Source organism: Pistacia vera, unplaced genomic scaffold (genome assembly GCF_008641045.1).
Source record: "Pistacia vera cultivar Batoury unplaced genomic scaffold, PisVer_v2 Contig566, whole genome shotgun sequence".
NCBI classification, from domain to species: domain Eukaryota; kingdom Viridiplantae; phylum Streptophyta; class Magnoliopsida; order Sapindales; family Anacardiaceae; genus Pistacia; species Pistacia vera.
Window position 1 is genome coordinate 676,601 of NW_022196408.1, and position 25,400 is coordinate 702,000.

At 32.9% G+C, this 25,400-nt stretch overlaps 1 protein-coding gene across 1 annotated transcript; it reads left to right on the forward strand.

Annotated features, from left to right (window-relative positions):
* Nucleotides 1–430: 430 nt before the first annotated feature.
* Nucleotides 431–7,082, forward strand: LOC116108603 (3-phosphoinositide-dependent protein kinase 2). Its single transcript, XM_031394845.1, has 11 exons — nt 431–1,110; nt 2,744–2,924; nt 3,074–3,126; nt 3,670–3,771; nt 3,840–3,948; nt 4,037–4,115; nt 4,338–4,503; nt 5,662–5,796; nt 5,923–6,086; nt 6,439–6,661; nt 6,964–7,082. The coding sequence occupies exons 1-11, from the start codon at nt 937–939 to the stop codon at nt 7,045–7,047; spliced, it is 1,470 nt and encodes a 489-aa protein (XP_031250705.1). The 5' UTR covers nt 431–936; the 3' UTR covers nt 7,048–7,082.
* The last annotated feature ends 18,318 nt before the right edge of the window (nt 7,083–25,400 follow it).

Below are 25,400 nucleotides of genomic sequence, written 5' to 3' on the forward strand. Positions count from 1 at the left end.
AATTATAAATTAATACATTTTGCATGAAAGTTGATGGTAACAACTTGATTTATTTTCTTAAGCTTTATACTTGATTTGGCACATACTTTTTAATGCTAAAGTCAAAAGGTTAAAACAGAACAAAACATAATAAAATAAATTTACCCAAATACATTTTGTAACATTAAATACCACATTCATTATATGAAATGGTTAAACATATAAAATATTTATACAAATTAAGGTGTCTCAAAATGAATAAAAAAATTTTATATAAAAAAATCAAATTTATAAATTAAACTTACAATATTATGTCAAAATAGAGAAAAAAAATATTAAGATAAATTACACTGAATTTATCTTATTATTTGTCAAAAATAAGGTAAAAATGAGGAGGGGGGAAGGAGTAAATTAGCAAAGACAAAGAAGGAGAGGAGAATGATCTCCATCATTCAATCCCATGTGCTGTCTCTCTTCATTCATTCTCTAATAATCTCCTTCTTCTTCTCCTTCTCTTCTCTTCAATCCCCATACATCGCTCTCCTCCATTAATCTCACCTTTCTCTTTCTCCATTCATTTCATTCATGCATTTCAATTTCATTACCTTTTTTTCCTTTTCTTTTCACTTTCTGGGGTTTTGAATAGTTTCCAAAACTAAAGTTTAAAGCTGATTCACCTCCTGATATATACACATATACCCATATACATATACATATATATATGTTGATGCAAGAGAATCATTCACTTTTCTTTATCAGAGAATATTAACACTCACTCTCTCTCTGATCCAATGCCCTCTTCTTTCTGTTTCCTTTGACTAAAGACTCTTCTCCCAAGACACGAACAAATTTCCCTTCTTTATTTGTTTTGAGAGATAAAGTTGGTTTTTTTATTTTAATTTTCATTATTATTATGTAGAGAAGATTTTTTTTTTTCTTTTTGTTTTTGAGAGAGAAATGTTGGCAATGGAGAAAGATTTTGATTCAAAGCTTAGAATTGAGGGCAATAATTCATCTAATTGCGCAAATGTTCAGAGATCTAAGAGCTTTGCATTTAGAGCTCCTCAGGAGAATTTCACTATCCAGGATTTTGAGCTGGGAAAGATCTATGGTGTTGGTTCTTATTCAAAGGTTTGATTTTTATTTATTTATTTTTTTGGTGGGTTTCTATTGTTTTTGTTCTTTGTTATTTGGGCTTCGGTGGGTGTGTTTTGGATTTTTATTATTATTACATTTTTTTTGTTGTTTTTGGTTTAACCTTGGTTGTGCTATTGCTCTTGGTTTTGTTAATTTATTTGTTTCTTTTTCTTCCAGTGTAGTTTTGATAGGTTTGGTTTGTTTGTGGTTATAGATTGGTGGGTTGTGATTGTTATTTTTCTTAGGATTATTATGGCGAATGTTTTGTTTACTTTGTGAATCTACATTTACATGATACATGCTTATGATATATAATGTTTTTTCTGAAATATATTTTTAATTGTTGGGCAGTAATGGTTTTGATGATTATAAGTGGATGTACTTGTTCAATAAACTTATCTGTGATATCAACCCCTAACATAACAGCAGTTATTTATGTACAGAGTGAGAGAGCATGTGATTTTGAATTGGATATGAGTAGAGGACGGTTTAATGAATTTGGCACCAATGGGGGTTGGTGTGAAGGGATATGAGATTCCAGTTTTTGTTTGTTTGGTTCTTAAAAACCTGATGCCAATTGAAGAAAAGAAAGTTTGGATGTTAAATTTAGGGATATAAGATTCTAATAGCCTCTGAGTTTTTGTTTTCATGAGATCAGATTATAATTTTATTTTAAAAATTTGATCTCAGGTACCAAATGTAGCTTTTTAAGATATTTTTTTATTTTTTATTTTTTACAAAATTATAGAGAAGAACCTAAGAATTTTTTACCGATTCCAGTAGGCACTGAGTATTGCTATTTTCAGAGAAATGAATTTAACTAATTGAAATGATAGAATGAAGCAATGCATAGTTTCCTTGAGTCGAATTCATGGTTTGGATCCTCGGAACACTCTAGTTGGTACGAATATGTTTGATTTTTTACTGCACAAGGGTTGTTGTTTTGCTGAAAACATCATTTGGAGGCATACAATTTCCCATTTGAATGTCTAAGAGTGAGATTGATAGGTGAAAACATGCTGATTCCTAAGAACCATTTTTATATTGTGAGATGAAGTTTTGACGTATCATTCATGGAGAACTTTTAGGTCAATGAGAGCGTAGATTTGTTAACATAAAAAACCATTAATACTATTATTGTGATGATTAATTTTTGCTGTTTAGGGTAATAATTCTTACCTTGTGCTCTATAAGAAGTATTTTGATTTGTTTGTAAGATTATTATTCATTTAGTTTTAGTATTGACTTATTGGATGCATGGAAAATACTGTCCATTGTGGTATTGAATTTATGCAATTTAAGCTGTGATGTTACACATTCTTGTAATGTCTACAGAAATGGTTTTGTTACCTTCTATATCTTTTCTTCTCCTTGCTCTGGTATTAAAGGAGGCGAAAGACTTTGAATGTTTACATTGATTTTGCTTTTCCTTTTTCCTTATCATTTTTAAACATTGAAGGAAGCATTACAACTCTGACGTAATTTGAGGGCTTTGTTTTTGTGTACTAGTTTTGTGTTGTCATGGTGAATTACATGTAGCAGTTATCCTTTTTGAGTTCCTCTTTTTATATTTCTTATTGCGATTTGTTGTTAGTTTCCTCTGAATATCATTTCATCATGTCATCAGGTTGTCCGTGCAAAGAAAAAAGATTCAGGAACTGTATATGCCTTGAAGATTATGGACAAAAAATTTATCACCAAAGAAAATAAAACAGCTTATGTGAAGTTGGAACGAATTGTACTTGATCAATTGGACCATCCTGGAGTTGTGCGCCTATATTTTACATTCCAAGATACTTTTTCACTGTGTAAGTATTTTTAATATAACATTATCAAATTTCTGTATTTTGTACTTGATTTAATCTTCACTTCGTTCTATCAGTAACTCTCCGTGTCTTGCTGGTATGTCAAGATTGGTTTATCATATGATGTTGGTTTGTTTGATTATGTTTTGAAGACATGGCACTCGAATCTTGTGAAGGTGGAGAACTTTTCGACCAAATAACTAGAGTAAGTTAATATCAAAAATTCAGTTTCGGTTTTTCTTGTCGTTATGAAAAAGTCTCTAATTAGTCTTGGAAGTTCCGTATACAATGTTTAGAGGAAGCATGTAACCATGTTCTATCAGAGGACTTGATTATTTCTTGAATTGTTAATAAATATGATGAATATTGTTTTCCATTTTTAATCATTTTCCAAGATTTTCAGTACGTCTAGGATGATATTTTATGTTCCCATATTTGCCATGTAGCTTTACATGATTGAAAATCAGTTTGAATATTTTAGGGTTATTTACATGATTTTACTAATCAGTTTTGTTCTTTTTAACATAAATTTGGATTTATTTGCGGTGATGTGATACTCTTCTTTTTCTTTTTACTTTTTTCTTTTCTTTTCTTCTTCATTTTTATTTTATTTTCAAGAAACTGATAATACTTGCTTACAATAATATTCTTGAGTTCAAAACTTTGTTATATGCTTCCAATATGTGGTTTGTTTCCAGCTAGATTTTCATTTGTACAGTATTTACTGTGATTTATTTGTGAAATGCAGAAAGTTCGCTTGTCAGAGGATGAGGCTCGTTTCTACACTGCAGAAGTTGTAGATGCTCTTGAATATATACATGGTATGGGACTGATACATCGAGATATTAAGGTAATTTCTCAGCATATGAGCACTTTTCTATTTATTTTTAAAAATGGCTAAATATTATTAAATGGCAGCCGGAGAACTTACTACTTACGACGGAAGGACATATTAAAATTGCTGATTTTGGTAGTGTAAAGCCCATGCAGGATAGCCGAATTACAGTACTGCCTAATGCAGCCTCTGGTAATATTTGAAAACCTATCATGCAGAATCTTTTTTGACAATATTTTTAGCACTAGGTTAACATTTTTCTCCTTGGTGTCCTGAGCAGATGATAAGGCATGCACTTTTGTCGGCACAGCTGCATATGTCCCTCCAGAAGTCCTTAATTCCTCGCCTGCAACTATTGGGTAAGAGATTTATTTTATTTTTAATTGGATGAACTTGGAGGATAGAGAAGCTGAGTAAATGTAATAACGGAATTAGGTTTTAACATTGGCATGAGTGAATTTATATATTTATGTGGAGTAGATGGTTGGTACTCATGGTTCAGCTTTTTTATTAATTTTATCTTTTACTATTTCTTGTTTACATAGGATAACACTTTTGTTCTCTTGAACATATTCAAACAGAAATGACCTTTGGGCTCTTGGCTGCACTTTGTACCAAATGCTTTCAGGAACTTCGCCTTTCAAAGATGCCAGTGAATGGCTTATATTTCAAAGAATTATAGCTAGGGATATAAGGTTCCCAAATTATTTTTCAGATGAAGCTAGAGATCTCATTGATCGATTATTGGTATGCTGTGTACTTTTTTTGTGCTTTAGCATTAGCTGTTTGTATATATGCTTTTCTTTTCTTGCATTTGATCTGTTTGATTTTACCTGTTGGTTTTTACTGTTCATTTGGTTAACATGAATTATGTAAAGTTCAAAGTGAAGTTGCTATTCTGCCAATAAAAAGAGTCAACTGTTCGAGCGTTATCATGCTTTGTACATCCGCATCCATCATATCATTGTGATTGCTTCCTTTTTTTCCCCTTATCAGGATGATTTAGATATCCAAGGTTTTATATCTTGTCTTCGTCTGCTAACAGAAACCACATACTCTTTAGAATCTGTCCAGATAACAGGACAATATATTTGTTTATACTAATATGAGACCTATTATCCCTCTGGACTCATTTCAGCCTCCTCAAAATTGGCATGTTTGTAGAATTTCAACTTTCTAATTAGAATTGTTGCCTTACAAGGGATGTCAAGATAAACGTACCACTACATCAAAGCAGACATAATCAATGGTAAAAACATAAAATGATGCCTTTAAATTATAAATTCAGTTTATTTATTGGATAAAGGTGTATAGTTATTGATATCTATTTCTTCTGATAGCTTCTTTATCTTTTTCTCGATGACTTATTGAGTGAAGATACAAGTGATTCCTAACTTTGCCCTTGATACATCAGATATGCTATAATATAGGGTAAAATATCTGATACTGATCAGTAATAGCTTCTCCAAAGTATAGAAGTTTGATAGTGCCAATAAATTTCATTTGATTTCGCTTTTTATTGAAGCCAACCTCTGAAACAGGTGTTGATTTTTGACATAAACAGAAGATACTACACAGCATGAACCCAAAAAGCTAAGTTCAGAACATATTTAGTTTTGGTCTTTCTCCCTTAAAGAGTCATTGGCCTAAACATTAACTGCCGAAAGGCAAGATATTTTTATGGAGTTTTCACTTTTCCCTGTCGGATGGGAGTCTGTTGTGCTTGCATATTAGACATTGTTTAGACCCCAGAGAAACACACATATGATAAGAAATTGACCAAGGGAAAAAACATGTTGTCATATAATTTTCTTTCCTTGAAAAATCTTGATCTGTGGTGATAGGATGTCTATCATGATTTTTCTTTAGGAAGTCTTTATTTGGACCCACTTAATTGTGACACAGGATATAGACCCAAGCAGAAGACCGGGTGCTGGGCCTGATGGTTATGCTGTACTGAAGATGCATCCTTTCTTCAAGGGAGTTGACTGGAAGAATATAAGGGGGCTAATCCCTCCAAAACTTGCTTTAGAACCAATGGTAAACTTCTATTGTGCTTTACGGTGTAGTCTGATTTAAATTGTTATCGAATGGTTACTGGCATCCTTGGTGTTGCCTATTGTTGACAGTTCTGATATCATGTAACCGTGTCTTTTTATCTTTTAGGCTCATTCGGGTGATTGTGATGATGTTAACGATTCTTCATGGAACCCTTCTCACATTGGGGATGGTTCAGCAAAAGCAAATGATGGGAGTGGTGGTGCCTCATCATCATGTGACGTATCTCATATAACTCGGCTTGCTTCAATTGACTCCTTCGACTCAAAATGGTATTTGGAACAATTTTTCTGATGTCCCATTACTATATTTTTAACTATATTTTTTGTTAAAGAGATTAGTAATTCTTTTGTATTCAAAGTCTTTTAGCTTCAAACTGCTGGAGATTATTGTTCTTAAATATTTTTGGTTTCTCTTGTCACCTGGTATGGAACTTGGAAGTTAAAACATAATCAAAGCCAGTGATCGGACTTCGTTGCCATTAACTTTGTTGGATGCTATATCAATTAATGATGCCTTACACTTACCTTCTAGTTAACTTGGCAAATGAATATTCAGATTCCATGGTGTTCTTTTTCTTTGCAAATGAATACATATTGATTTGTCTATTAATCATGATAACAGGCAACAATTTTTGGATCCGGGTGAATCCGTTCTTATGATCTCAATGGTGAAGAAATTACAGAAACTAACAAGTAAGAAGGTTCAGCTTATTCTCACCAACAAGCCAAAATTGATCTATGTGGACCCTTCAAAGCTTGTGGTAAAGGGAAACATAATTTGGTCTGACAATTCGAACGACCTCAATATCCAAGTAACAAGTCCATCACATTTCAAGATTTGCACGGTATTATCCTTATTCCCTCTAAAAATTCTCAGTTTCATACCTTTGAAGTTATCTTCCCTAAATTGTTGATGTAGTCCTTGTGGTGAACCATAGTGATTGATACTCTAGGATTGTTGAGGAACTTTCCTTCAACATATGAATTATAAAGTTTGGAATTGCATAATGCCTGATGCTACTTGTAATTTCACAAAACTTAAATAGGAGTTAATGAATTTAAGCGATTTCTCTCCTCGACTAGAGTTTCATTTGTGTGGCTTTTTCCCTTTGTTTAATTTCTGATTCATGGTTATGTAATGATTCAGCCAAAGAAGGTCATGTCGTTTGAAGATGCAAAACAGAGAGCGTGGCAGTGGAAAAAGGCGATCGAGGGTCTTCAAAACAGGTGAAATCTGTTTGTGATTTTGACTGAAATATACTTTTGTTATCGATGAACATGGGATTCTTAAGCAATCGACTTCCCCAAGAAATATTTATTGGCCGAAGAGATTCACATTGCAGATTCAGCTTTATCAAGGTATGATGCCGCAGCCCCCTCTACCATTCCTTCCATGTTGCTTAGAACTAAGTTTGTGAGCAGGGGTTTTTTGTCCATTTTGAGCAGTAAGTTAACAGAATGTAAAATGTTAGGGTTTGTTGGGGGCTTAAGGGTTCCATTACTTTTGTACCGTATTAAAGTTTACCTGCCATCAATGAAAATTTTCCTTTTGATTAAATCTGCGTAAAGATACTCGCCATTTTTACCAACTTTATGAAACTGAATTTTACATATAAATGAACTGGAAGTCTAAACAAGATCCGTTGTCACTCAAAGTAGCTTCATTCATCAATCATCATTCTATATACTTCTGTACCGGAAGGCTCACTTTTCAAACGATGAAGATGAAGAGTGAGTTGTCAACTCGATTAAGTAAAAGATTAAAATCAATATATCAATCAACGTGATATATGTAATAGAAGACCTTTTACGGTGTGTTTAGTGGGGGGTAATTCCCCATTAATGAGCTAGATACTTAAATTACTTTAATCAATCTTATATTGTTTAAATTATTATGTTTAATTGTCAAGTAATATAAGATTCGAGTGATAATAATTATTGGTTGTAAAGGTGAAAATCTGGTTATCTCAATTTTCTTAAATATTTTAAGATTACTTGGTAATATTAATTTTGTTATAATTTTACTCTTAATTATTAAAATTTTTGAACAATAATGCCTTTATTTGGAAATTAATTTACATGAACATGTCATTACAATTTTACCCCTAATTAGTTAAGTTTTTGGACAATAATGTTCTTATATTTAAAACAAATTGTAAGCCATCCAAGACCACCATTGGTTGTTGGCTAGTCATCGCAGGCTATCATTAGCCATTGTCGGTGGTCGTCGAAACGACGTACGACCAATTGGATCTAGTCGATTGTGCATTAATCTTGCCGTTTCTTGTTAGATTAATGGCCAGAAATGGCCAGATCGATGAATCTAGCTGTTAACAGCTATTGATCCGGCCAGAAACGGTCATATAAGTGTACGATTGGCCAGGTTCGATCGATTATGCGCCATTACGGTGATTGTTGATGCGCGGTTGGCGGTGGTGGCTGACGGTTGGCAGTGACTTAGGGTTGGTGGGGGTGATTTTTTTAGAAATTTAACTTTTATATGTCTGAGGTGTTTTAGCAAAATCTCAAATATAAGTGGTTAAAAGAAATTATTTAAAAAATAATATTATATTAATATTTAAAAAGTAGGGTGGTTTAGTAATCTATATAATATATCTACCAATTTATTCCTCCCAACCAAACATATCAATATAACATACTCATCAATTTATTCTAACATAACCAAACACATTTTCCTAACATATTTCCAATAATTTTTAAAGTAATTTATCTTTTTCATTAATAAAACATTTTCAATAATACAACATTCTTTAAACCAAACGTAAAGGTTTTTGAATTTATCTGCTTGGGAGTTTCATGGTAACGATAATGAGAGTAAACCACCATAGCGGTTTTGAGGGTAAACCTCGGTAGCGGTCTTGAGGGGTTTTTAGTAATGGTTTTTAAAACACCTAATCTGTGCTTGTGAGTTTATTTTCCAGCGGTTCTGATAGTTTTTTAAAATGATAAATTTACATATATACTCATAAAAATACTCAACTTCAATCAATACTTGAGAGTTTTGTTTTTTCAATTACAAGGTAAGAATTCTTTATTTGTTTTTTACTTATTAATATTTTATAATTTCAAATGTGATAAAGTTTTCGTATCCTTTTTCGTCATTCTTTGCAGCATCTAGAATTATTGAAAAATTATAGCTCTACTTCTCCAAGAAAGCATATAGAAATGAGATTTTAATAATTTTTTTTTTATGATTACTTAAAATTATTTTATATTTAATATAGTTAGAGACACATAATATGGTTAAATTTTTTTTTGGATATAATTAGGATAGTTTTGTAGTTGATAGAGTATTTGTATAATAAAATTTTAAAACCAACCAGATTTGGGGTGTTTTATAAACCCCTCTAAAATACATTACATTGGTTCTGAGGTGTTTTTGAGTCAGTAAAAACCAGTGCATAAAAAATCTACCAAATAATAGTTTTAGAACACCTTAAAACTAGTCTAATTAAAATCCCTCAAAACCATTGAAAAAAAACTCTTAAGCAGACCCTTAGGATGATAATTTTTTACATGTTTTATTAAATGGATATTCAAAGGATGAAAACTGTATGATTAATACTCCACTACTAAAGTTACATAATGGATGAAACAATTGGGATTAGGGGTGTATATGAACCGAGCCGAGCCGAACACTATAGGACTTGACACTCAGCTTGAGAAAATTTAACGAACTCGAGCTTGAGCTTGGGTTCGACGAGTTCTAGAAACCAAGCTCGAAGCTCGACTCGAGATGATTTGTTGAGCTCGAAGCTCGGCTCGTTTAACAAGCTTTAATCCAAAGCAACCAACCAATAATCTTTAAAAAAAAAAAAAAAAAAAAAAAAAAAAAAAAAAAAAAAAAATCCAAGCCAACCCACTAGATTCTTCAAAACCTTAACGTAATGTCAAAGCAACAACCTCATTTTTTAAGAAGAAAACACAGCTTGGAGAAGGGAGAGTGAGACAAGATTTGTAATGCCATAGATTTGAGGTAGAAGAGCTAAAGGAAAGAAGAAGAAGAGAAAGGAAAGGAAAGAAGATGGAAAGGAAAAGAAAAAGGAAAGAGAAAAGAAAGGAGAAGAAGTGCGGCTGTATGGAAAGGAGAAGAAAGAAAACAAAAAAGAAAGGGAAGAAGTGCGGTTGTGTGAAAAATGTGTTAGGGTTTTTAGAATAAACAATTTATATGTAAAATAATAAATTACATAGACACCCTTATACTTGAAAAACTTACACCTTATATTTAAAAAACTTACACTCATACCCTTTCGAGCCATGGAGGCTCACGAGCCTATCGAGCCGAGCATTGGGTGGCTCGGGCTCGGCTCGAAAAGGCACTTGAGTAGCTCGAGCTTGAGCTTGGCTCGACCAAACTTGAGCCCTAGCCATTCGAGAACGACTCGGCTTGGCTACACCCCTAGTTGGGATGTAAAAAACCCGACCCAGGCTTGGGGTGGCAAGGCCCATGTTTGGCTTGTCTTGGATGTATATAACACCCGGGCCTAGACTATTCTCGAACTAGGGCCTGGAATATCATACCCCGGGCTGGGCCTAGTTCTGATAGAAAGCTCGACCTGGGCAAATTAAGAAGTGTTCTAAATTTACATATACTCTTCTATAAAATTATTAAAATCCCCTAAAATATTACAGAAAGCCCTCTGAAAAGTTAAAAAAAAAAAGCCTCCATAAATTTTTACAATGTAAAAATTTATTAACCCCCTATATAATAACTCCAAGCCCCACCTATACAGTAAAATTTAAAAAAACGCTCTAATCATATCATATCAAATAAACACGGGCTTCAAGCCCGAGTAAACCCAGAAAAAACCTGGGCCGGGCCCAAGCAAGCCTGATCCGGGGCCAGGGTTTTTACATCCCTAATCAAACTCACGAAATCATTCATATACATGTAGTACATAATATTGTATGCGAAATGTTGTATGAGAATGATGTATGTGTAGTATTATTCGTAGATGATATAGGATTTTCAAAACAATTGGTATTAGTCTTTGCCACGTGTTACTTCATCCGTGATAACCCACCATTGTCAAATTTCACGTGTATTTCTGATCAATTATCGATTTTGAAAATTTAATACAACATTTGACATATTAAAAGTTATCATGTAGAATTTCACAGGCTTTCAAACATCCTAAGGACCAAAAAAAAAAAAATTATTGTGATACAAACGTTTTATAAGTTTACTGTTTTATATTTTTTAATGGTGAATTGTGTTATTCATATCTATTTATGTTAAAGAACATTAAACGTTTTTTTTTTTTTAATTTTGTGTTATGTTGTTTACGTACTACGTCAAATTACTCTCTCTCTCTCTATATATATATGATGAATTTGAGAAGCTTATCTCGAATTTGTTGTTCAATTTTTTTGTACATCTAATATTACTAATTAATTAAAGCCTATTAATTTCCTTGTCCATCTAGACTCTCGGCAAATCTTTTGCTTGCAGTTACTTTGCCATATTTTCTACAATTGATTTCATAACTCCTTGTATTATATATATATTGAAAGTATCATACGACTTAACTAGCTAAATATCAACATTTATCTAATATATATGTATCTATCTATTGGGAATCCTATAAAAAGGGTGTTATAATTTTATTATATCAAACAAATTTGATAAATTATGGGTAAAAGTTCACTCAGAATAGTACCAACAGATGAGATTTACTTTGGAAACCCCCCAAAAAAAAAAAAGAAAAAAGAAAAAAAAAGGTGAAATCAATGCAACTGGATCTGGTATGTATGAGTTGGCGATAAGAATATATATGGATAGAACTTATAGTAGAATCTCGCAAATGGACACTCTTACGTTATGTACCCTATTCGTTACCTGCAAAATAATGAATGATGGAATGAAATACACGTTTCTAAATTAATGAACTTAATGAATTAATTAAGTTCTTTTGGTTTTGGCTTAAGATAAACGTGCCTGGATCCTTTTAATAATTGTTTACTAGCTATCAAATCTAGAAAACTTATTGCTTATGAATAATTTTCTTTATGTTCCAGGACATAATCACATAATATCAGTTTAACAAATAAGTTCCACGTTTCTTTTTAGTACGGTTGCTTAAAATATGGTTTACTGAGTAAACGACATTTTCCCACCTAAGGTTTGGTGAATCTCCTGTCTCCACCCATGGTTTCATAAATTTTATATTCTCACTCTTAAATTGATAGAAAATTGTTTAATTTAACAGTTAAAACGGTAAAATGGTCTTTTTAAAGATAAAAATTTCAAAATAACCTTTCAATTCTCAAATTCACTCCACCAAAAAATTTTAAAATAACCCTTCATTTCTCAAATTCATCCCACCGGTGATTTCAGGCCATTCCGGCTTGTTCCTAACGCAATAGACCCCTCCCAAAACTACTATTACAATCCCTTCAACCCCCACATCAAAATCCCTAACCTCCCAACCTAATTGAACCCCCCAATCGCTGACGCCTGACGGCAACTCTTAGTTTCAGTCGTGCATTTTATCCAAATTTCGGCAAGTTTCAGCACCGAAAACCATCCCCGACACCATCAATAGTATCACCGGCTTCCCCCCACCAAAACCCTCAACATTGCCGATCACAATTGCCCGCCGATCGCAGTCGCCTCTCCCATAGGTTTGCGTGTGTCGTTGCGCCTTGCAAGCCAAATTTCAGCACCTCGCCGAGGTGCACTCGGGTGGAAAAGTTAGGGTTTTTGGTGAGGAGGATAAAGGATGTTGATGGTGGCATCGGGGAGGTCCAATGGTGCCAGAATCATGCTAGATTTTTGGCTTGGTTGGGATCTCTTGCTGGGGTTATTTGAGAGAAATTTGAGATGTGGGATTATTTTGAGGGAAAACTAATGGTGTTAATTTAAGGGTGAGAATCTAGAATTTATGAAACCATGGGTGGGAACTTGTAGATTTGCCAAACCTTGGGTGAAAAAATATTGTTTACTCTAGTTTACTACCTAACAAATTTTGACTTAAAGACTTCGTTTACATGTGAATAATGATAAAAACTAGAAAAAAAATTGAAAAAAAAAATAAAAATAAAAGTCATCATATTTTTAATTACATGTTTTATTGATAAAATTAATCATATATCTTTTATTAACTGATTAAACCCAACAGTATTTAAAATGTGTTTGTAAAGTTGTTTGTTCTTTAATGCCCAGCCGTCTAAGACTTATCATTATCCTTTGGTTCTACGAATAAATATATATTGTTAGGAATAATTCTTTATTATTTTTTTCCTCTCAAATTTTACACTCATTTGTTTTGTGCGTCTATGTAGGATTAAAATATTGGGGCTACTATCCTACACCTTCCTTGAGGTTTCAGTTTAAGACTTTTAAGTTATTCACACCCCAAAGGTGTGAAGAATTAACCCTGACCTGCCTCATATTTGAACCTCAAGCCATTAGTTAACAGATTCTATTATCTAGTGTATTTCATTTACCCTCCTCCGAGATCAATTAAATATCCAGCTCATACATTTTGTGCCAAAAAGATAAAAAACACCCCTGTTTTTAGTGATATGTTAGGTTTCATCCAATTTCAAAATTAAAAGTCTACTTTACCCCTTCCCATGATTTACCAACTTAACAAATTTCTTAAATTCTTCACTCAATAGATATCCCAATCCACAAAATGAACCTTGAACTTATAATTATACTATCCCAAGCAATGTTATACATTTAGTTGATTTTTAGATAAAAGAAAACATATGATAATTCCTCAAAGGGATAAAGTAACTAAATAATTAATGATAATTATAAAAAAGAAGATTAATATGAATGAAATAATTTAAACCTGATTAAATAAATAAGAGATGTTGAGATACTGATTTATCAACTTTAGAAATAATTGTATTTTACTTAAAACATTAAAAAGTGTATATGTTACTAAAACTAGCCATTTAAAAAGGGAAAATAATTAGATTGCCAACAATAATTATTTAAAATGATTTTTTATTTTAATAAAATGTTTTAAATTTATATTATGAGATAAACAAAGGCTAGATTATTTATAATCAATCTTAAAGTAATATTAATTGAGAAAAAAATCAAAATAATGGTATTGGTAAAACTAAGGTTTTTTGTTAAAAATTAATTAAAATAAAATTATTTATAAAAATAATAAGGAATATAAAAAAATATATTTTTTAAGTTGGTAAGTCATGGGAAGGGGGAAAGAAGACTTCTAAAATTTGATGGAACTCTAACATATCACTAATGGTAATGGTGTTTTTAATATTTTCAAAACGAAGTGGATGACTTGGATATTAATTGATCTTAGAGGGGGTAAAAAAAATATACTAGATGACTGAATCTGTCAACCAACAGCTTAAAAGGGAGGTATTGGATAATTTTTCAAATGTGAGGGCACGTTAAGGTAATTTTTCATACCTTTGGAGCGTAAGACTTAAACTGAAACCTCAGGGAGGTGTGGAATAATAATTCTTAAAATTTTAAAGTAAATAAAAGAGTTATTATCCCTCACTTCCCCTGAGGTTTGTGTTTTTCTTAAGTTTAAAATAGCATCACTTACCTCTCCTAAGATTTAAAAAATTCTTTCAAAACCTCCATTTTCCACCGCTTGCTAACAAAACCTGTTAGGTTTATTGTATTTTTTTAATGGAAAATTATCAAACCCCCTATGTATATCTATATACCAAAAAGCCTCTTAGATATTGGAAATTATTTTTAACACCCTACCAATAAAACCAAGNGACTTACCAACTTAACAAATTTCTTAAATTCTTCACTCAATAGATATCCCAATCCACAAAATGAACCTTGAACTTATAATTATACTATCCCAAGCAATGTTATACATTTAGTTGATTTTTAGATAAAAGAAAACATATGATAATTCCTCAAAGGGATAAAGTAACTAAATAATTAATGATAATTATAAAAAAAGAAGATTAATATGAATGAAATAATTTAAACCTGATTAAATAAATAAGAGATGTTGAAATACTGATTTATCAACTTTAAAAATAATTATATTTTAATCAAAACATTAAAAAGTTTATATGTTACTAAAACTAGCCATTTAAAAAGGGAAAATAATTAGATTGCCAACAATAATTATTTAAAATGATTTTTTATTTTAATCAAATGTTTTAAATTTATATTATGAGATAAACAAAGGCTAGATTATTTATAACTCATCTTAAAGTAATATTAATTGAGAAAAAAATCAAAATAATGGTATTGGTAAAACTAATGTTTTTTGTTAAAAAATAATTAAAATAAAATTATTTATAAAAATAATAAGGAATATAAAAAAAATATATTTTTAAGTTGGTAAGTCATGGGAAGGGGGAAAGAAGACTTCTGAAATTTGATGGAACCCTAACATATCACTAATGGTAATGGTGTTTTTAATATTTTCGAAACGAAGTGGATGACTTGGATATTAATTGATCTTAAGGGGGTAAATAATACTAGATGACTGAATCTGTCAAGTGTCAACCAACGGTTTAAAACTTAAAAGGGAGGTATTGGATAATTTTTCAAATGTGAGGGGACCTTAAGTAATTTTTCATACCTTTGGGGTGTGATCATTAAACTGAAACCTCAGGGGAGGTGTGGATAATCGTTCTTAAAATTTTAAAGTAAATAAAAGAGTTATTATCCCTCACTTCCCCTGAGGTTTGTGTTTTTCTTAAGTTTAAAATAGCATCACTTACCTCTCCTAAGATTTAAAAAATTCTTTCAAAACCTCCATTTTCCACCGCTTGCTAACAAAACCTGTTAGGTTTATTGTATTTTTTTAATGGAAAATTATCAAACCCCCTATGTATATCTATATACCAAAAAGCCTCTTAGATATTGGAAATTATTTTTAACACCCTACCAATAAAACCAAGTTCCTCTCAACTCCAAAACCAATTAAATACCTTATTATTGGTCTAATATATGTTGAACCTACTAGCTTAAGCTTTTAGGTGAGATTCAGATGATAACTTAATATGCTATCAGAGCCAAATGTCTTAAGTTCTAAACCTCACATATAATATGGATAAAGAAATTAAAAAAAAAAAAAAAATCCAAGGTGATGTGAGGGAGTCTATTGGTCTAATATATGTTGAGTCTTCACCGACAAGCTTAAGCTTTTAGGTTGGATGATAATTTAACACTTATTTATCCCTAATTCCACTAAAATAAAAAAAATAATAAATACAATTTACTTTTAATTTTTATAAGGAAAAAAAAAATGATCCTATATACTTGAGGTGTTTTTTAAAATATCTTTATACTCAGGCGGGTTTAAAAACCGACTCTGTTAGTAAACGGTGAAGAGGAGAGGTTAGGGATGCTACTTTAAAGTAAACTTGTGGGCTGTCACCTGGAAAAACGCAAACCTTAGCGTAGGTGAGGGTTAATAAGCTTCAATAAAACCAAATTTATCATCTCCGTTTTTGTTTATCAACCTAAATTCAATATCATTTCTTCACATTTAAAAAACGCAGATATTTAATCTTTGGATTGTATTGCATGCCTGATATGCTTTCTTCTCCGCAAATTAAACTCTGAACCCTAAAACTACTTTGAAGAGTTGGAGTTGCTCTCTTTTGCCTGGCCATTATTTATTTTTTCCATGGAAATTGCATGCTCTCAATCTCTCCGAAAGTATCAACTTTTTCAGTAATTAATTCTTTTTCATGCATGTCTGTCCTCGTACACCTTGGTGGTTCAACTGTCTCGCTAAAATCCGTCTACATTTCCTGTCTCACACATTTTTCACTAAAGAAATGTTTCCGAAGATGTCAATGTACTCTCATATTAATATTGGCCTCGATCAAAACGATTTTTCATTGGTGGGACTCACTCCAACTGTATTCTTTACCAATATGCATCGGTTTTCCTCATATTCTTTTACTTAATGGAATACTCTCGATTTCCACGTGTTTTTTAATTTTAATTCTTCGTTTTCAGATGAATAAAGTATCTCTGTAGATAAGACAACGTCCTTGTCCGGAGCTTCGCTACGTAAAAGAAGAAAAAAAATACGATCCTTAATTAAAAAATCTATGGGAAAGATAAGATATATACTTGAATGCAAAGAGATTCAATTTTTGGGTTATTAAGAAACAGTTTAGGGTTTGTTATATTAAAACACAATAATTTATTTCTTAAGTTAATAATCTGTGTTTGGTACGTTTCAGTCGTAGTGATGAAATGTGAAGTAGATTATGAAATAATATATTATTGAAGATACAATCACTTATCACTTACAGCAGCAGCATACTGCAACTCAGCCCTCAGCTCAACTTAATCACTGCTCAACTTAATCAGTTAGTGTTGTTTAGTTAAATGTAACTGTGGTTAATCAAATTGTAACAATGATTAACTGAATTAGTTGAGTTGGTTGAGTTAGTTACTGTTTTCTATTACCTAAAGTGTATTGTACAATAACATTTTCAACTCAATGAAAAGAGGTTTCTCTTTCTATAGTCTTCTTCTCTGTTGAAATATAATATGGTATCAGAAATTAGGGTTTGATCTCCTAAGAATACATTTCGTTTCTTCAATCGTTGATCTTGATTAGGTCATCAATTTCTCTGTTCTAGTTTGTGCTTCGATTTATTTTGCAAAATCGGTATAGTAAATGATGAATTCCAGTAGTGAATCGACAATGAATCCTTTAGATACGAACTCGCCATTGTACATTCATTCATCTGATACTCCAGGATCTGTTTTGGTAACTGAACAACTAATAGGTATTGAAAACTATGGAATCTGGAGCAGAGCCATGACGTTTTCACTTAGGGCTAAAAATAAACTTAGTTTTGTTATAGTACATGCAATAAACTATCCAATTTGAGCCTATAAGCACGGTGGGAACAATGCAATTCACTAGTCTTGGCATGGATCTTCAATACAATCTAAAAGAGATCTTTAATGGCATCGTATATTCCACTAGGGTGTATCAGGTTTGGCAAGATCTACAGGAGCAATATCATGAGGTGAATGGTACAAGAATCTATGGAATTCATCGAGAGATTGTTAATCTCACACAAGGTACTACGTCTGTAGCCATCTATTACAACAAATTGAAAGCATTGTGGGATGAATTGAGTTCACTAATCAATTTACCACCACTTGATAGCTTATCGGCTAAAGCTTACCTTGAACATTTGAACCAACAAAGATTACCACAATTCCTAATGGGATTAAATGATACCTACTCTATGATTTGAAGCCAAATTCTATTGATGTCACCTTTACCCTCTGTAAAACAAGCATATTCTGTTGTCAACCAAGATGAAAGCCAAAGAATACTGTCAGGAAATAATGTTGGCTTAGAGGTAACTATTGCTTTGTATGCGCAAAACACACAGAAAGGGAAAAATCATAATCCCAAATATAAAGGGAAAAAGCCTTATATACAGTGTGAGTTTTGTCATCTACTAGGGTACAAAAAGGATACATGTTATAAAATTCATGGTCATCCTACTCATTACAAGGGGAACAATGGATCAAAGAATAGAGTAGTAGCTAATCAAGTACATACACAGCCTGATATAGCCTCCAACACTTATTTTTGGTGGATTTGTGGTTGTTGTAAATGATAATCCTATTTTTCCCTATGATTTTGCATTGAATTTCGATAGGATTTAGGATACTTCTCATACAATTTAAGCCATAATTGCTACCTAATTCTATTAATTTGTCTTTGCAGGCCTAAACGATGATTTTGAGCATAAATGACAGTTTTGAGCGTAAATTACGTAACTTGAGCTTGGAAACTCAGAATAACCTGATTTTAAAATCTTTGGAAAGCTAAGAAGTAGATCTACAACTTTCATGTTTTGGGTTTTTCCTAATTCTGACTGGACAAGGGTGAAAACTTGGCTTGAAGTCGTAAACAGTATGTTGGAAACCAAAGAAAAACGTCTTTGGATGTGCTTCAGTATTTCTGCCATAACTTGAGCTGTAGACCTTGGATTGTGCTGATTATTAAACTAGTAGAAAACTAATTTAAAGGGCTACAATTCATGTGTTTAACACGTTTCTAAATTCAGACTCTTTCATGCTCAAATTTGGCCCGAAAGATTCTCGCTGCGGTAAGAAAAAAGCTTCGCCGCGGTGAAACTGCGTCAGATGTGAAAAATAAAACAACGCGTTTTGGCTTGCTAGGGCTTGGTCCTTAAGTGAAAGAGGTATAAATTAGCACGAAAATGAAAGAAAAAGGGTCTTGGTTTGTCATTTGGAAGGTAGCTCTTGGAAGAAGAAGATTATTGAAGATTTGGGCTTCAAATTAGAGAAGATTTCTCCATCTTTTGCTTGTTTTTCAATGATGAATCTTGATTCAGTTTGTTTTTGTTATTTTATTTCGTTTTTGAGTATGAACTGAGTTGTTTAGCTAGGGTTTGATGTAACCTTGATACAATGATTCAAATTTATATGAATTGATTTACTTTGAGTTTTAATTTCATGATTGAGTGTTTATCTCTTTGCTTAATGACTTTTGGATGCTTGATCACCATTCAAATGCGTGTTGTTCACAATGAGACTGAGAAGTGATTTGTGATTGTACCTCTTGAGATAAATACCGTAGATTAAGCAAACGCTTGAGATAGGTTTAGTGATTTATGAAATCTAGAGAGAATTCCATAAAACTTAAAAGACTTTGAACTATTAATCTTCATTTTGTTGGGTGCGGAAGCTTAATAGGGATAAGTAGGAAAATATAGCCTGAGAATGTATGTTTTATAACTTAGGGAATTTGATTTTCAATTAAAGAATTAGAACTTGGGTAATAGATTCTATGATTTGGGTTAGCGTATCTAGGTGAAATCAACACCCTGGCATTTTTTTTAACATTTTGTTTAATTAGTTAAGTTGTTGGGTTTTGCTTTAATTTCATTATAATTCATTTATATTTTCTTAAATTGTATTTAGTTTGTTAATTTTCCATCAATCCAATTTATTTTTGCTTCAATTAGGACTTAAATTAGAGAAATCGGTACTTAGTAACACTATCCTCGTGGAAACAATACTCAACTTATTACTTTATTAATTTTTGCAACTAGTGTACTTGCTACATTTGCATGTTTGTCAAAAATACGCATTAGTAAACTCTTTTGATTATATTGGATTTAAGTTGATCGTTAGATTCTCGTGGTTTTTTTATCTCTTCACATTGAAGAGGTATTTCCACGTAACAATTTTCTTATGTTTCCTTGTGAATTGGATGTTATTTTCTTATGTTTTCACTAGTTGATTGGCAAACAGTGGCAGAGCGAGGGGGCCCCCGGGCAAAAATCCTGGGTCCGCCACTGCTTGGGATAGTATAATTGTTAGTTTAAGGTTGATTTTGTGGATTTGGATATTTATTGAGGGAAGAATTTAAGAAATTTGCTAAGTTGGTAAGCCATGGGAAGGTGTTAAGTAGAATTTTAATTTAAAATTAGACGAAACCTTAACATATCACTAATGGAACGAAAATGATGAGTTGGATATAATGAATTGAGACAGTAGCTAAGAAAATGAAGTAAGAAAAAATGACAGAAAGAGTAAAGCAAATTTTGAGGGGAAACGTGACTGAATACTTTTATGTATTTTCTTCTTATTTTTCAAGTGTACTTTTCACACTTTTATATACAAACTAATTACAACTAAAAGCCCATACAAATTTGTTACAACTAAAAGCCCATACAAATTTGTTACAACTAACCCAACTGAAAGCCCAACTGAATATACAACTAACCCAACTGAATGTAACTGTTACAACTAAAAGCCCAACTGAATGTAACTGTACCCAACATTGTAACAGAATACAGTTAACAATTTTGGTCAACTTTAGTCAACATTGCTTTGTTTCTTATACTCACATCCTGCCGTAAATCAAACTTCCTTAAACCTCTCAGTCTGCTATTTCTTTCACATTCTAACATCCACCTGTAAATCAAACTTCCTTGAACCTCTCAGTCTGCTATTTCTTTCACATTCTAACATCCACCTGTAAATCAAACTTCCTTGAACCTCTCAGTCTGCTATAATTGCTTTGCACAACCCATTTACTTAATGACTTTGGAGGCATATAACAAGACTGCAGAGTAAATGATTAGCAAATAACAACTTCATTCTGATTAACTGCAGTGCTGCTCAATCACAATTCTGAGAACTTTCACAATAATTCCATAATTGCTTTGCACAACCTAGTTACTCACATAAGCTCTCCATACATTAGGCAGATACATGACAAACAACTTCACAATAATACACTGCAAAAACTTACAACTTCACAGTTTTGACTCCACACTTCAACTTCAACTTCACAGTTTCTTTANTAACTGAATACTTTTATGTATTTTCTTCTTATTCTTTTTAAGTCTACTGTTCCACTTTTATATACAAACTAATTACAACTAAAAGCCCATACAAATTTGTTACAACTAAAAGCCCAACTAATTACAACTGAAAGCCCATACAAATTTGTTACAACTAAAAGCCCAACTAACCCAACTGAATGTAACTGTACCCAACACTGTAACAGAATATAGTTAACAATATTGGTCAACTTTAGTCAACATTGTTTTGTTTCTTATATTCACATCCTGCCGTAAATCAAACTTCCTTGAATCTCTAGTCTGCTATTTCTTTCACATTCTAACATCCACCTGTAAATCAAACTTCCATGATCTGCTATTTCTTTCACATTCTAACATCCACTTGTAAATCAAACTTCCATAATTGCTTTGCATAACTGCAGAACAAACGATTTTGGAAGCATATAACAAGACTGCAGTGTAAATGATTAGCAAATAACAACTTCATTCAGATTAACTGCATTGCTGCTCAATCACAATTCTGAGAACTTTCACAATAATTCCATAATTGCTTTGCACAACCCAGTTACTCAACATAAGCTCTCCATACATTAGGCAGATACATGGCAGATAACTTCACAATAATTCATTGCAAAAACTTACAACTTCACAGTTTCTCAGTTTTGACTCCACACTTCAACTTCAACTTCACAGTTTATCTACTCAATAACTACCAACAAAATAACTCCACTACAGAAACTACAACTTCACAATAAATTCTACTACAAAATTCACAACCAGTTTCTCTATAACCTACAACTACACAGCAATAAAACTATATTCTGCAAAACTTAAAACTTCACAGTTTTAACTCCACACTTCAACTTCACAATTTCTCTACTCAATAGCTACCAACAAAATAACTCCACTGCAGAAACTACAACTTCATAATAAATTCTACTGCAAAATTCACAACCAGTTTCTCTGTAACCTACAACTACACAGCAATAAAACTATATTCTGCAAAACTTACAACTTCACAATTTTGACTCCACACTTCAACTTCACAGTTTCTCTACTCAATAACTACCAACAAAATAACTCCACTGCAGAAACTACAACTTCACAATAAATTCTACTGCAAAATTCACAACCAGTTTCTCTGTAACCTACAACTACACAGCAATAAAACTATATTCTGCAAAACTTGCAACTTCACAGTTTTGACTCCACACTTCAACTTCACAGTTTCTCTACTCAATAACTACCAACACTATAACTCCACTTTAGAAACTACAACTTCACAATAAATTCTACTGCAAAAGCAAAGTTCACAGCCAGTTTCTCTGTAACTGATAACTACACAGCTTCCACTACAGAACTACACAACTTCCTCCACAGAATTACAACTGAGTACCAGATGTTGAGTCAATCAAGCTAAAGGAAGGTGGAGCTTGTATTGTCAGTTTCTGTCTCAGATTTTCAAACCTGGAGGCAGGCAGAGCCTTTGTAAAGATATCTGCTTTTTGATATTCAGTGGGCACATATTGAACTTTAAGATTGTGAGAGGTAACTTGTTCTCTAACATAGTGTGCATCAAGTTCAATGTGTTTAGTTCTTCCATGAAACACTTGGTTAGAAGCAAGAGACCCAGCACTTTGGTTATCACACCAAATAATTGGAATTTCTGACAAAGAAAGACCAAGTTCAGAAAATAAACTACAAAACCAGGCCAATTTAGTAGACCCTTGAGCAAGTGCTCTATATTCAGCTTCAGTGGAAGATAGGGCCACAACTTTCTGCTTTTTTAGAAGTCCATTGCAGTAGGTTAGTGCCAAGAAAAACACAGCAACCACTTGTGGACCTCCTGTCCTCAATGCTACTGGCACAATCAGCATCGGTATAGCATTCTAGGTTGATTCTAGGGCTTTTAGTAAAGAGAATTCCATAGTTGGAAGTGCCTTTAAGATACCTAAGTAATCTCTTACAAGCTTGCCAATGATTTTGTGTAGAAGCCTTAAGGAATTGGCTTAATTTGTTAACACAGTAAGCAATATCAGGCCTGGATAATGTCAAGTACTGAAGGGCTCCTATTGTACTTCTATATAGAGCTGCATTTTCATAAGGATCACTGTCTTCTAAAGTTAACTTTGTGCCAATGTCTATTGGAGTGGTACAAGGTTTGCAATCCTACATATTAGTCTTTGTTAAGAGATCCTTGACATATTTTTCTTGATTCATGTGAAGATAGGAAGCTGTTCTAGTAACCTCAAAACCAAGAAAATACTTGAGAGAGCCTAGAACCTTTAAAGCAAACTGAGTATTTAGTTTATGTATGGTTTCATGCAGCAAATTGGTGTCATTTCCAGTCAGTAGAATGTCGTCTACATACACAAGCACATACATAGTCTTTTCCAATTTTCTATACACAAACAGACTTGGATCAGCAACTGAGTGAACAAAATCCCAACTTAAAAATGCCTTTTTCAGCTTCGCAAACTAGGCTCTAGGAGCCTGTTTTGGACCATAAAGAGCCTTAACTAATTTGCACACATGATGAGGATGTTGAGAACTAACAAAGCCTTCAGGTTGGGTCATATATACCTTTTCAGTAAGTTCACCATTTAGGAAGGCATTGTTGATGTCCACCTGCTGAATTTCCCAACCATTATTCACTGCTAAGCTCAAAATAACTCTGATTGTGGGTGACTTAACTACGGGACTGAATGTTTCTAGATAATCAATTCCTGGATTTTGTTGAAAACCTTTTGCCACAAGCCTAGCCTTGAACCTTTGAATGGAACCATCAGGATTATACTTTATCTGAAAAACCCATTTACAGCCTACAGGATGCATTTCAGAGGTAGTAGGAACTAATTCCCAAGTTTCGTTAGCTAGCAAGGCATCAAATTCTGATTGCATGGCAGCTTTCCAGGCAGGATGTGATAGAGCTTCTATAACAGTAGTTGGTTCTTTATTGTCAAGAGAAGATGGGGAAACAAGGATGGTATTATGTGCTTTGGTTTTGGACCTAGTAACCATGGGATGAGTGTTCAAGACAGGAGGTGGAGGCTTGGTTAAAGGCAGTTCAACAGTAAGAAGGATAGTTGCATAAGACTTATCTGATCCTACAGTTATGGGGGATAAAATAGGTGATGTGGATAAAGTAGAGTTAAGAGAAGTAGAGGACTGATTAAGGTTAGTGGTTGGACTAAACTGTGAAGATGTTGAAGGCTGAGGTAGATGAGATTGAGAAGAACAGGGAGATGATAAAGGAAGTGAACTAGAAAAGGCAACATCCTGTGAGATTGACTGTTCTGGTGTGGAAGGACAAGCAGACAAAGGTGAAACTGAAACAAGATTAGTAGATACACTAGAGACAGAACCATGTATAGACCAAACTGAAGGAACAAATAAACTAGAAACAGACTCAATGCTTGTGGAATGGGGTGCAGAATTTGAACTAGAAAAATTAGATGTTTTAAAAGGAAAATCAGATTCATCAAACTGAACACTTTGACAAATATAAATCCGACCAGAAATATCCAAACACTTGTATCCCTTATGATGCAAACTATAGCCAATAAAGGTACATTTGGTGGTGTGAAAGTTAAACTTGTGGCTGTTGTATGGACGAAGGAAAGGATAGATAGCACATCCAAAGACTTTAATGTGAGAATAATTTGGAGAAGTTTTGAATAGAACTTGGAAAGGAGATATATTGGACAGCACTGGTGTGGGTAGTCTATTGGTGAGGTAAGCTGCAGTTTGAAAAGCAAACCACCAAAACTTAAGTGGCATACTAGCTTGAGCTAACAAAGTCAGGCCTTGTTCCACAATTTGCCTATGTTTCCTCTCAACTCTACCATTTTGTTGGTGAGTGTGAGGGCATGGATGTCTAAAAATGATGCCATGTTCTTGTAGGTAAGGGACTAGCTTCCTATACTCACCACCCCAATCGGTTTGAACACATTTTAAAGATGTATTAAATTGCTTTTCAACTAAGACATGAAACTGTTTAAAAATACTAAAAGTTTCAGATTTGGCTTTTAAAGGAAAAAGCCAGGTGAATCTACTATGGTCATCAATAAATTGAATGTAATACCTATAGCCTTCGGGAGATGTAACAGGGGAAGGGCCCCAAAGGTCCGAGTGAATACCAAATTGGCAGGCTGAGCAGAATGTTATATTATTCTTAGTAGAATAAGGTAGTTTCAAAACATCAAGCACTTTTGCAAGAATAGTAGAATTGGGATGTCCTAATCGGTTGTGCCACAACACGAC